Source organism: Gymnogyps californianus, chromosome 4 (genome assembly GCF_018139145.2).
Source record: "Gymnogyps californianus isolate 813 chromosome 4, ASM1813914v2, whole genome shotgun sequence".
Lineage (NCBI taxonomy): Eukaryota > Metazoa > Chordata > Aves > Accipitriformes > Cathartidae > Gymnogyps > Gymnogyps californianus.
Window position 1 is genome coordinate 84,229,759 of NC_059474.1, and position 13,314 is coordinate 84,243,072.

The window sequence follows — 13,314 nt, forward strand, 5'->3', positions numbered from 1 at the left end:
TACTGGGTTTTTCGGTGCATTCCATGTTAAGATGGACCTGTGTGCCTGCGTCAGTTTGGCTAGCTGGGAAGCCGGGAAGCAGTAACCCCTGTGCGTGCCCAGGGGTTCCCGGGCACACCTGCGGTCCAGCTCTCTCTGAAGTGTCGGGGACACTTTGTACTGAGCAAACAGGCTTTTAGATTCAGAGGCACATTATTTAAACCCTTCACTCGGAGCTGCCGATGTGAAGAGAGATTAATCCCAGGATGGATGTCTTGAATCCAAGTAAGCCCCTGCAGTCTGCAGGAACTTCTATTCTGGTTTAACTTAAAGTGGGGCTGTGTTTAAAGTTAAACGTGTTTTGCCGGGTGGGAAGGAGCAACAGTGTCTGCTGCGGTAAGAAACCATGACAGTTTACAACAGTGAATTTGTTTCCACAAAAAAAAATTGTTCGGGTCCCAGCTGTAACAAGGAGGCCTGACACCTTTTAAAGCAAAGCATCTCCACCTCTGGATTTTTTTTTAGTGCACATTTCTAGTGCAAACAGTATCTTCAACCACTAGGTACATAGTACTTATTTAGTGACAGAAAAATCAATTGCTGTTTGCTCATGAAATTCAGTAGAACCTTATCTGAAGGTATAACCATATCCTGGCCTTGTTGACACGACTAAGAGTCATACAGTGTTCTCCTGTGACACCTGAAGAAAGCTGGCTCATCCTCATAACACAGTCTAGCTTTTCTTTTGAGAGAAATCATTGGAAAGCAAGTTCATATGAACAAGGATTGTCCTTGTTCCTTATTTCTTCCTCTTTATCTAGCAACTAACTGGATGTTACTTTTTTGAGTTGTGGACATAGAGAAAAATCTTACTGAATTTTGAAAACTTCTTGATGTATAAAATAGCTTTTCTCTCCATAATGCCAGAATTTTAAAGTCCAATATTTACGCTGTTGTGGTTAGGAGAAAGTGTTACATCACTCAGAAAAGGAGAAATTATTACATATTTTTTTTAGTGATACCATCTTTCTACTGTTGCTCTTGAAGGGAAAAAGTCTTACTATATTAAAAACCTTTCCAGGGAAAAGAAGTCATTTTGCCTGACTTACCCATCAGATGAGTGCAGAAATTTAGAGTAGTAAAGGGCTAAAAAGATGCCCTGCATCCGAGAAAAACAATGAATCCAATTATGCAACTTTGCAAACACTAAAGAGAGAAGAAATTAGGGGAGCGTGTAAGCTGGACAAAGCTACCTGCCAAAAAGCAACGGAGAATGGGAGGGGTTACTTACATATATGTATATCATTAAATAAATAAAATGTCTATCAAAGGATGGATTTTACAATGTGACAACTATATATACACACAGACGCACACATCTACTTATATCAACTGCATATTATGAAATCACAGAATGACTCAAATGCTAGATATTCTATACCCAACTGGCTATTCCACTGGGTCATAATGTGAACTACCTAGAAGCTGAAGGTATTTAAATGACCAGTGTTACTGGTTCAGTCATATGGTGAAATCTGGCTGTAAGGAAAACCAGCAGCTTCCAAATGACTGCGACACTATTTGTCAGACAAAAATATTCAATTGCTAAATAAGGTGGAGTGATTATTTACTGTCTTCCCCAAGAACATTTTCCTTCTCAAAATTTATAATAATAGGCTGTTTCCTCTTTGAGTTTTTCAACCTTTTGCCCTCTTTTAGACTGTATTTCCCTTTTTATTAGCGAGGAAAAGAGAAACTTTGCTCTTTTTCCTCTCCGCGGGAGTTCCGTTTCACATGGGTGTAGGTCCCTGTGCCATTTGGCACCTAAGCCAGAGGTCCCCCTTGTAGTGATCCTGCCTGAGAGACGCCTGTGCATTGAGGCGTCAGTGCTCCACCTAACTCCGTTAAAACGGGAGTAGGCCCAGGCCTGCGCTGCGCTGCGCTGCACGTACAGCTTGGCCTTCGGGCCTGCGCCGTACTGCACACATCTCTCGGCTGCAGGATAAATTTAGCCAGCTCACGGTAATGGAGAGGTCTGCAGGGAGCTCCCACTCAACGCTGGTGGTCAGCTACATGTCCTTGCCCTTATCTAAAACTGCAGCAACAAATTCTCGTGTGAACATTCTTCTTATCTGACAGTAGAAATGATAGAGTTGTTTTCTTTTTAGAAAATCCTCAAAAGAGCTTGAATGACTCTCAATGGGGTAACCTTTCCGCAGTCGGGATCTGCACAGAAAGCTGTGCCCTGACTGGAGCCCTGTTTGATACCGCACAACTTAGGGTTACCAGCATCTGAAGGGACGGAAGACTATCTTTACTATCCTCTTCATCTATATAGTGGTAGCTCTAAGAAATGGCATTTTAGGCAATACTTGACAGAGAAAAACAAGAGCCTGACTGCCTTTTTTCCTGGCATTCTAATGGACTAGCACCTCCTGGTTCAGAACACCCTTCAGGAATTCAAGGAGGTCATTTTCAAACCCAGGCATGCGCAATACGTTTGGCAACCAAAGCTCTGCGGCTGGACCTATGCTAGCCAACTCGCTTCTTCCACGCAGGCGATGTCAGCTCTACTGCAGACACGCAGAGAAACAGTGTCACCTGTTACACCACCACACAATGAGACCTCACTGCTCTAGGCAGTTTCTGATGAGGCTCATCCAGACGCTGAAGCAAGCAGAGCAAAAAGTTCCCAAAAAGGAAGCACAATGACAAACGACCTCAGCCCTCTTCTGTCTCACCTCTAGTCACACCGTGTTGGGCTGCAGAACCAGAGTTGCAGTTGGCTTCTCCTTCCCTCCCTCCTCCCTCTACCACCCAGCTCTTTTTCAGTCATCCTAACTCTACCACAGAAGTGGATGCCTCTTTCCAAGACAGGACCAATGCAGTTCGCTTTTCCAGTGGACCTCATTATTATGCTGAAACCACAAGTCCACCCTCCTGACCATCCCGTTGATGCCGTTTGTCACTATATGCCTAGAGCCCAACCTTGTTGGTTTTGCAGAGGTTTTTCCTGCTCATTGAGGAATTCCACAGGATACTCTTCTGCTGGCCTCAGAGCACGAGTCCCTTGCCAGTCCCAGAATTTATGCCTTGCCTTGCCTTATAATTGAGATGATAAATTTTCAGGTGGTGGTAACAAGCCCATTGGGCTGCGGATACCCAACGAGGAGGCGCAGGTTCCTCCACTGGTTACAAAAATGCAAGTATTACAATGTCACAGAAGCGTTCAGATATAGCAGAGCAGCCCTGCAGCTGACACCTGCTGAGAATGCAAAAACATGTGCCTCCACATTATTTACAAAGGACTGAAGTCAAACTCTATGCAAATTAACATACGGATCAAAGCTGAAAGGTTATTTTGCAGGAAATGTTAGCAACTTGTCAGAAAGACATATATACAGATACACACAGAACAAGTCTTTTATCCTGGTTCTTGCAGTAACCAATGACACTTTTCTGCTGTGAACTATTCACTGCACGAAACCCCTAGAGCTTTCCAGTGTTTCATGAAATAACCTCAGTTGTGAAAATAATCTCAGAACTGTAGAGTGGCGAGCTTTACTGTTTTTGAAAGCAAATGCTTTTCTAAATACATACTTTAGAAAAAACTTTCTTACTTGTACTTTTGAGTTAATAATAAAAAATACTGTAATTAGGGACTTCTTGATGTTTTACCTATTTTTTCAGTAATTTTCTAAAATTACCAACATTTTAGTCATTTCATGAAATGACCAATTTCACAATATGCAAATACACACACAAAACCACAAATATCTGTTCATTTTGTGAGCTACCACTCACTTGCATAACAAGGCAAAACAGTTCTGTATCATCGACTGGACAGAATTGAGTGCCTCAGTTTCAGGAATCCTGTCTGAATACAATATTTTAGGTATATCAAAATCATCAGCGACTCATTACAAGAGAAGGTGGGGCTGGACTGGGATCGAAAGCAGCGTGCAGTGTGCATGTCTGGTCATAGGCCAGGAGACAGGGACCAGAGGTGTGGCAAATGCATGCTTTTTTTTTTTATTATACATCTGAGTTTTCCTCTCAGGAGCGACACCTAGAAAGAAGGGGGAAGAAGAGATCTGAAAAAAGAGACGTATTCAATAGAGTTAAATGCAAGAGCGTAGTAAGAGGCAGCCTCTTTGTGCTTGCAAATCTGAAGGGACTTGCAAGAAGGAATTAAATTGTTCTTGACTGAGAAGAGCAGAGTAAAAGCAAAGAGGGCTAAGGGCATAGAAGGGAGCACAAGGAGATGGTGGCTCTTCCCAGCATTTCCACAGCTGGGTTTTTCTGTGTGTGTGGTATTGCACAAGTAACTCAAATCCTCATTAAACAAAACCGTGAACCACACATTATTAGTTCCCTTTTAAAGGAATGGGAGTCGGAATGACAAAGTCAAAGCATAGCTTTAAGTGCTTTCTAAAACACCGTCTAATATTCAGAGGTGTTGCAAACTCAAACCTTCTTAAAATCTTTTTATTTTTATTATTACTATTATTATTATTATTATACAGTATGAATAAGTGCAAGAGGTCAGGAGCTGCTTTCTGGACATCAGATCATGTGGCATGGCACCTCGTCCATACAGCTAAAGTCTCTTTTCCTACAGACAAGTGTGTCCTCAGCCATAGGAAGAGTCTCTGGCCCGTTCTGGCCCATGAATTTGCTGGGTGTTATATGGGATAGTGGATAAATATATGTAAGAGATTCTTAATGATCATTATCTTAATGTGATAATGCTCTGACTTCCTCATCCTATCCAAATAACACAATTACCTAGATTTTTGCCAGTGTTCTAATATTAAGTTGATTCTGTCTTGTATTTCAGCACTGAGAGAAAATTAAGCAAGTACTGAGCTATAAATGATGACAACCAATGAAGCTTAATGCCCCTCTCACTGCTTTAACCAGCACGTTATTCTCTCTTAGTATTTTACTGTTTTCTTGGAATTAAGAAGGAATCACAGCAAGCAGAGGGGCTCCAACTTACTGCTCAGTTTCAGGTGTGTTAGCACAAGCTGTTTCATCTCAGATTTTCCCACTACTTGTTCTGGTTGTGGCAAAAGGCAGGAGGGAGAGTAATTCCATCTGTATGTACATGGGCATGAGAAACAAATCCTGGAGTGTAACAGTGCCAGCAGTCCCATGTGGGTCTGAAGACACAGCGGAGTTCGTTTTCAGTTCACCATAAGAAGGCACAGAGAGCAGTCATGGATAGCAAGACTCTAATCTCCCTCCTGATTCTCTCTTTTATGGCTAACTTTCCTGGTAAGAAAATTAAATTTGTCTTCCTTTGTATTACAATTCTTCTGCAATACGGTTTAGCTAAACAGAATGTTTTCAAGGTGCGTAGGACTTCCATACTCGCACTGTCTTTGAGGTAGCAGGTCAAGGAAAACATATGCATGGACTGCCAGAGTGGGCCTATTTCTTGTCTCCTATTATTCTTCTGCTAGTGGAGATTCACTGATATTGGTGAACTTGTCCCTTAAATATTCTGAGGAAAATGAGATTACAACCAGGGCCTCAGAAATGATAGCCTGCAATAACTGTGTGGCGTATTGCATCACTATCACTTTTCATGCTGCTTTTATGATAACAGGCCCTGAGATGAAAGCCTGGAATATTCAACTTAGTTTGAATCAGGCTATTTCTAATCAACAGCCATCTGTTAGAGCTCTTTCCTGAGAAGCATGAGGGTAAAAAAACCCAAACTCTGCTGGGAAAGTCCAACAAGTATTTTGTGGGCAGAAAGTATGCCAAGTTTAGGGGTCTGGAATGCTTCCAAGCCACAGTACCATGTGGATGCTTGCTTCTACTGTGTACTGGCTTCACGTTGGGATGACACACATCTGCAGTCTCTCCTGAGCCAGAACAGGGCTGGATGTGGCCAACCTCCAGGCTGGACAACTGGCTGCCAGGATGCCTGTATCATTACACACATGTGCAGTGAAGCCCTGGCACAGCCTTTGGGAATCTCATTTTCTTCTCTTGAGCCTGCAGACGGGATGTTGCTGCTCTGCTGCGAAGCTCTGGGCTTCCCAATGCTTGACTTTCAAGTGCGTTTGTTTCTGCTTTCTGTCAGGTAGGTAGGGAGGTGTCGGTCAGCCAAAAGAAGCACCGGCAGATTCAGCTGGGCAGAAGATAAGTGAAGAAGGGAAATAGGTGGATGATCATATCAAAGTACAAGAACTAGCACAGGGTGAGGTAAAGGGGTTTGCTGGTTGGTCTTAAGGGATGCCAAGGCTACCCACAGTAAGAGAGGACCGATGAACTGACTGGGATTTCGGCTCCTGCAGCCCTACTCATCTCAGTAAGAGCGTCCGTGTGCCCCACATCCATTTATCTGGAGCTTGTCTTTGCTTCTTCTTCATACTGCTCTCAAAGTACTGAATCTCCTCTTTCAAATATATTCCATAGTTCAACTGTCAGGGATTTCAAGCTGAAGATGCAGCTTGCCTTAGTAGGAAAAATGGACAAATGTGAGAATTGTGATTGTGCATTTTAACCTGTGATATCTGACTTGAAACCAGGAAGATATCCCAGTGTCTGCAGCGCGTGGAGCTGGGAAAGCCCTGGGCTTCACGGCTTGTGATCTTGGATAACTTCCGTCACCTCTCTGGTGCTCTGTGCTCAATCCCTAAAGCTGGGATAACATTTTTTTTTTGCTTCACTAGGGCAATGTGGGTGTGGAAGGACTGTCAGGCAACAGCAAATTCAGTCCATGGACTTGGGTGCCATACAGTGCGTGGCATAATTTAATCAAACTCCATCGCAAAGCTTGTTGCATTTCTTGCTCCTAGTACTTACCCAGAGTTGCTTCCTCAGAGGCCCCCACACTTTTCCTAGCATCTTGATGAAGCTTCTAAGTTGAATATTTTCGTGGCTTTTTCACACCAGGTACCAGTGTAGAATTTTAGCCCGAACAGGTTTCACATCCAGGCTATATTCAAGGGGAGCAGCTGTCTGCCTCTTCAGCTAGCTTTTTCCTCCTCTCATAAGATAGGAGCCCCACACTTCCAGTAGCTTTTCATTGCACTTGATGTTGTGGGATGCCAAAATAATTGTAGTAGTAATGGGAACTTATAAATTGTTACCTGTACAAAGTCTGCAGATCTCAAATGCCCTGTTCTTGCTCAGCGAAGCTACTACCTTAAACCCATGAATAGCAATCCATTTATATGTTGAGGCATGAACTTTTTATCCCTTCTGCTTTCTCTAATTAATATTTTCATTGTAAGTTTGGTTCAGTTGCAGACATTATAAGCTTCCCTTTCCTTTCCTCACAGAGATGATGCTGGCAGCGGAGCTGCGGTGTCACTGCATCCAGACTGTCGCAGGATTAATGTTGCCAAAGCACCTGGCCAACGTAGAAATCATTCCTAAGGGCCCACACTGCAATGCTGTGGAAATCATGTAAGTAAAGTCAGCAGGCAAGAGAAGTTATGGCTTATGAATGCTGAAGAGTTGGCAGCCCTTAAGCTTATAATCTTCAGCCTTGTCTGTGTCCTCCTCTGACCTCCTCGGGTGCCAGTATTAACTAAAATGAAATGTTCATTCCACTGCAGAGCAACACTGAAGAACAGCCAGCAAATCTGTTTAGATCCCCAGGCCAAATGGGTGAAGATGATAATTAACAGGATCCTACACAGGTAATTGCCAGGATTACCTAGTAACTGGAATTATTCCACGAAAGGGCATATTTTCTCCAGCATAAACATCAACGTGTGTGCAATCTTCAGCGCTCTTTCTCTGAGACCCATTTGAGTAGCGCAGGGCTAGGAATACAGGAGGACGAGATTTAGTCGATCTTTGGACAAGGCAGGAACAAGGCCTACCTGACATATCTCAGTAATTTCAAACAAACAAACTGTTACATGTCATACTTTTCAAACAAGTATATTGATCCAGGGTTCCTCAGGGTTCTGTTCAGCTTCATACTGCCAAGGGCAATGTTTGGGCTTTCTGGAGGAACAGTCTTGGAAGCAATACAGAAGTGTTGTTCAGCACTGCCCTGCGCCAAATGGTCTGCTCAAGAGACAAGATGATCATTAGGACAAGATTCTCTTGCATCTGTGGGTGGGTGCATCTCCTCGGAGATAAATTACACGATAGCTATCCGGGCAAACTTATTCTAGAGTAGTTTCAAGTGACTTCTCCCTAGCGCAAATTAAACGAACGTTCAACTAAAAAGAAACAAAAAAGAAAACAATTCTTTTATTTTCCACTAAAAGTGAATCTGTTTTTGTCTGGTTTTGATGTTTCTAAATTAATCTCACTGTTTTGTGCCTGCTGTAATTCATTACAATATCTGTATTACAGTTCATCCAAGAAACGGCGTCAGTAAAGGAAACAGAGGCATCTCTGCAAGCAAGAGAAAGCTGCATAGAAATGCCATTGGCCTTTGGGTGTCTCCAGGGTCAGGGTATTCATAATTTCACTCTAGCTTTTTCTATCCTCACTGCTCTCCGTGCACAGACTGTTCATCTGCAAAAGGAAACCGCTGGGCTCAATAGGCTGTCACAACACTAGCAGACTCTCATATTTTACGGCAAAAGTTTATACGGTGCTTAACTGCAGAGGCATTTAAAGCAATATCCTAACCAAACCCTGGCCTTGCATTGGTCAGCTGGAAACACTGGCACAGGTTTAGCAACACCAAGGATTCGGCATTCACTGAACTGGTAGTTACACCAAATCATCTCTAAGCTTCGTTCTGAAGGACTAGGAAGTAGAGTTTGGTCTAGTTTAAGAGGGCCGTAGTTTTCAAAGTAAATAAATATTAACCAAAGGAGATTCTTACTGAAAGGAAAAAAAAATTAAAAAGGAAAAGAAAAGGAAAAAAGTAATTTCTTGGTATCAATACAAACCTTGCTTAGAGGCAATATGGTCAATGAAGTGAAGCAAATGCTGTGCTTTTGTACAATGATTTCAGTGTTCAAAAAACGTTTTTTTGGTCTTACGCATATTAAATATACCTCTAACCTTAAAACAGCGGAGTCACAGTAATTCTGTTTTTGTCACCAAGCTATCAATGTCACAAGGACTCGTCCATAAAACAGGTTTTTAGAAGCCATCAATTCAACTTTTTGTAAATGAAATGTGAAGAAAATGTGTGTGAAATATCTTTAATGTTTTCAAACATGCTCAGAGTTTTGCCACCTGCAAACCGTTGTTAGGGTTTATTCACTGTGCACCAGGGGCTGAAAAGTAAATAAAAATTTACAAATAAGTACAACAAGACTGTAGGTAATATTCTGAATTGCTATGTCTGTTTTTACAAGAAAATAAACTAGATTTTAAATTTATTTTCCATAATGACAGTTTTGCTAAAATACATTTCCTTTTCCCTTTAAATAACAAATTTGAATACTATCTTGTTTTCAAAATTAGAAGCGCCCGTTCCCCATCTGAACACAGGCGCATTTTTGGTTCTTAGGTGTGCAAGAGATCACGACATCATCACTGACTACTAACACTGTAGATCTCCAAACACATTTGAGAGATGATGTCTCAGCTGTGTAGCATGAGAGGCTATTTAAGGACTACCTGACTACTTAATAAATGAAAGAACAAACCAAACGAAACCAAACCCAACGAGGTTTGCCATTAAGACCTTACACTTACAGATAACTGAAAAAGTAAGTATTTTCTGCCAGAAGAATGGTCTTCCAAAGATATTGAAAAAGATGCTGATCTAGTCAATTAATTAGAAACAAAACTGGTGATCTTTTTAACAGTGTTTGGATTAAAAGAATATTTCTTTCAGTTTTAACTGAAATAAGGTAACTTTTTTGATCAGTTTACTTTGCCAAGAGCACACTCAGACCAAGTCGGTACCGGGAACGCATATGCACATTACAGTAGGAGCTGATAATGAAAAATGTCTGATAAATGCAGTTTTGCTCTCTATGCTAAAGCCAAAATTGTGATCTCAGATTCAAATTTTTGTCTCTACAGACAGGCAGTGACTGCACTGACACAGAGGATTATTAATACAACATAAATATGATGCAGAGAAACAGCAAACGAATCTCCTTCCAAGCCTCTAGGAAAAAAAAAGCATCTGCTAGCCACATGTCACTGCCCCTCTCCATCTTAAAAAGATTTAAGGTTCCTGTCCTCGCATCTGCCATTGCAAAAATTCTTGCAGAAACATTACTACCCAAATACTTAAAAAGTTCCTCTAACTTCCAGTCTACCTTTGCCCAGAATTAATTCAACTCTCTCGATGTTTTTCCACTGCAGTCCCTCTACATAAACAGGTCTTTCCTTCCTTCCCCAACAATGTCTCTGTAAAAAGCCCCTATAGTCCTTTTTGACAGCGTAAACCCTGACGTCTTTGCAGAATATAAATACTTCAGTTTTCTAATCACCCTCATAGTTGTTCTCTTCTTTGATTCAAGCTAATCTTTCTCAAACATAAACAATAATCTTTCAGGTAAAATATCGATCTTGTCACGAAATGATGATACGGTCGTCCAGACGTAAGAGTGGATTTCAGCAGAGGCAGTATTGATGGCCCTTTTATCATCAGGCAGCTGTCGTACTACAAATGAGAAAAGGCACAAGCCGAACCACCCTAACAGTTTTGAAGTATCCAAGTTTCAAAGGACATGGGAGGTGATCCGGCTAACTATGGGAGGAGGGGAGGAGGAAGGACATCTATACAGCAGAACAAGATAAAGTTCAGCAGAAAACAACAAAGATAATAAGAGTTACAGGATGAGAAACAAGTAAGCAGAATAGGTCTTTTTAGCCTGGAAAAGAGATGATAGAGGGAACATGACAAAATTCTGTAATCCTGTAAATGGCATGCTTAAGGAGAACAAGGAATGATCGATCACTGATTGCAATCTAAAAGAAAAACACGGCAAAAAATGAAGGTAGCAGGTGGCAGGTTCAGCAGAAACTAAAGGAATGTGTTCTTCTTACAACAAATAGTTAAACCGTGGGATTCTTTGCTACACCTGTTTGTGGATATTAAATGCTTCCAGGGGTTCAGGCAGTGAGCAGACAAATTAATGAGGGAAAATCCTGTAAGGCCTATTCAACACAAAGATGCTGTCTTTGGCTCAAGAAGTTCCTCAACTTCAAATTCCTGGCATCTGGAAAAATATAGAGGAAAAGTAATAGTGTAAAGTATCTTTACATGTTTTCCCTATTCTTTCCCAAGCATTCTTTATTGGTCACTATGAGTGTCAAGATACTGTTCTAGATGAAGCTGTAATGAGACGTGATGCAGCTGTTGTTATGCTCTTCTGTCCTAAGGCCTTGAGATGTCATGGTGTTTCCAGGATAAAAAATAAGGCCTCTGTTGGCTTGCATTTTGTGAGCAGCTGAAGACATCTCCCCTATACACCAAATGAAACGAAGGAGGCAATAAAACAGAGCAGTTTTTTTCACAAAGTATGCTGAGTCAATCTTCCGATCCTCATGCTGCTGATTTCATATCCTAGATTGACCATAGGAATAGCAATGTCAGCATGAAAAAAAGGAAACTATAATTTCCACTGTGGAAGGACTATTTAGGGACTTCACAGCATGACGAGGAAGAGTAACTATAGTCTTGAAAGATTACACCATTACTGCGTATCAGAACCATGTTAGAACCGGTGCCTAAATTCTGCTTGAATTAATCATGTCCAGTAAACTACAGAAAACATACCCTTTCAGGAACTTCTTCCACTGATTTGAATTGGGTTTCCTTGTTCCTGGAACCACTACCCAATCTAATATTATTTATGTGATTAACACGTGCATTTTTCAGTGTTAATTTATCAGTGAACGAGGACTTAGCACTTGATGGCCCGTTACTTTGTCCTCTGTTCCTGGCAGTGAGTGAAGAGGGCTTTCCCCAGGCAGTTACATTGTGCTTGCAGTAGTAGCAGACAGGAGATATACCTAATTAAAGGTCAGTCCCTTTAAACGCAAAAAAGTTCAGGTGTTAAAAGTGTCACAGGTAGACTTTCCTCTCTTTTTAGGGAACTTTGAAGTGATTTGAAAAAACAGTTTTGTCTCTGTGTGCAGTATTTTCACTGGCATTTAAAAACATTCTTCTCCATCTTGGGATGGGGAGGAAATAAAAATCTTTCCTAAGGACAAATCTTTTCAAGCAGAACACAGTGGCTGGTGTTTTTTTTTGTTTTGTTTTGCTGGGTTTTTTTTCCAAAAACAGCAAATAAGAATTTTCAAATCAAATAAAGAGAATTCCTCATCACTGTGATTTCCCGAAGTGATCAATTGGCAATTGCAATAAAAAATTGCTCATCATTATGAATTCCAACACGGTATACCAGTGCTAGATTCAATCTTTCCTGGGAAGCTTTGCCCATCTTGACATGAGTATCTACACAATTTTCACCTCTCGTGAAGCATTTTCTTGATCCAGGGTTATAAAAAGCCAATGATAAATATGAAACAAATTGTCCTCATTCAGACAGTCACGATCTCAGTGCATCTTTTCCATCTGCACATTCTGAGTAATGTAATAATGTTGTCACTGAGCTGAAACCACCAAAACCCAAGGCCAAGTTATGAGATAATATTGGTGCTGAGTAAATTGGTGTGGTGAATGAAAACAATTAGCCACAGCTCCTCGGACACTTGCTAACACAGACACTAAATGGTGCCAACATAAAAACATACATTATACCACACTGGGCTATTTAGGAGCCTGAAATATAGCATCATTCATGTACTGCCACAATTTTTTTACAGGAAGGTAGCTGCAGGGTCTGAATTCTGCACTTCTTGTCCCAGCATTCTTCTTCTGGTTCCTAATGCCAAGTTTATGCAAGACTGGCCACCACACTAAGCATCGCTGCGGGAGCATGCCAATGAGTGCATAGCACCAGGGTGAGATCACATTCAGACCGGACCAGCTGAAATGTGCTTTGTAAAGCCACATACAGGATGCTGCATCCTGATTGTTGTTGCAATCTGTGCCGTCTTTGGATATCTTGAGGTTTTAATAAGGTGAGCAGCTTTACGATTCTCTCTCAGTGAATTACGGGAGAAATTGTTCCAGGAAAAACAGGAGTAAGTGGTCACTAGAAGACTTCTGCGTTCAAAAGGCTTAGTGTGGTCACTGCAAAGGTTGTGAGTTATCTGCGAAGGAATCAGGTCAGCATTCTGAAATGGATCCAGTTAATGAGAATGAAAGCGCCAACAATTCTGCATTAAAAGCCCTTGCCTAAGTCTTTAGATCAAAACACCAACAAAGGTAATTGTAGCCTTCTTACCTCCTTCCACAGGCTTCACATGAGGCCTCTAATTCTAGGGTGCTCTACTTCCCAGCTACATGTTACTTCCTAGCTCAGA

The 13,314-nt window shown here is 41.4% G+C and overlaps 1 protein-coding gene across 1 annotated transcript; it reads left to right on the top strand.

Moving 5' to 3' along the window:
• The first annotated feature begins 7,282 nt into the window (after positions 1 to 7,282).
• On the top strand, positions 7,283 to 9,467 carry LOC127016100 (interleukin-8-like). The gene is made up of 3 exons (XM_050896426.1): positions 7,283 to 7,407; positions 7,560 to 7,643; positions 9,431 to 9,467. Exons 1-3 carry the CDS (start codon positions 7,283 to 7,285, stop codon positions 9,465 to 9,467), a joined length of 246 nt encoding a protein of 81 aa, XP_050752383.1.
• The last annotated feature ends 3,847 nt before the right edge of the window (positions 9,468 to 13,314 follow it).

What these genes read in the sequence shown, in the direction of transcription:
- LOC127016100 (XM_050896426.1), top strand. Translation starts at nt 7,283, where the DNA reads ATGATGCTGGCAGCGGAGCTGCGGTGTCACTGCATCCAGACTGTCGCA. An exon ending in TGCAATGCTGTGGAAATCAT is followed by an intron (nt 7,408 to 7,559) that starts GTAAGTAAAGTC and finishes ATTCCACTGCAG; the next exon opens with AGCAACACTGAAGAACAGCC. An exon ending in ATTAACAGGATCCTACACAG is followed by an intron (nt 7,644 to 9,430) that starts GTAATTGCCAGG and finishes TTTGGTTCTTAG; the next exon opens with GTGTGCAAGAGATCACGACA.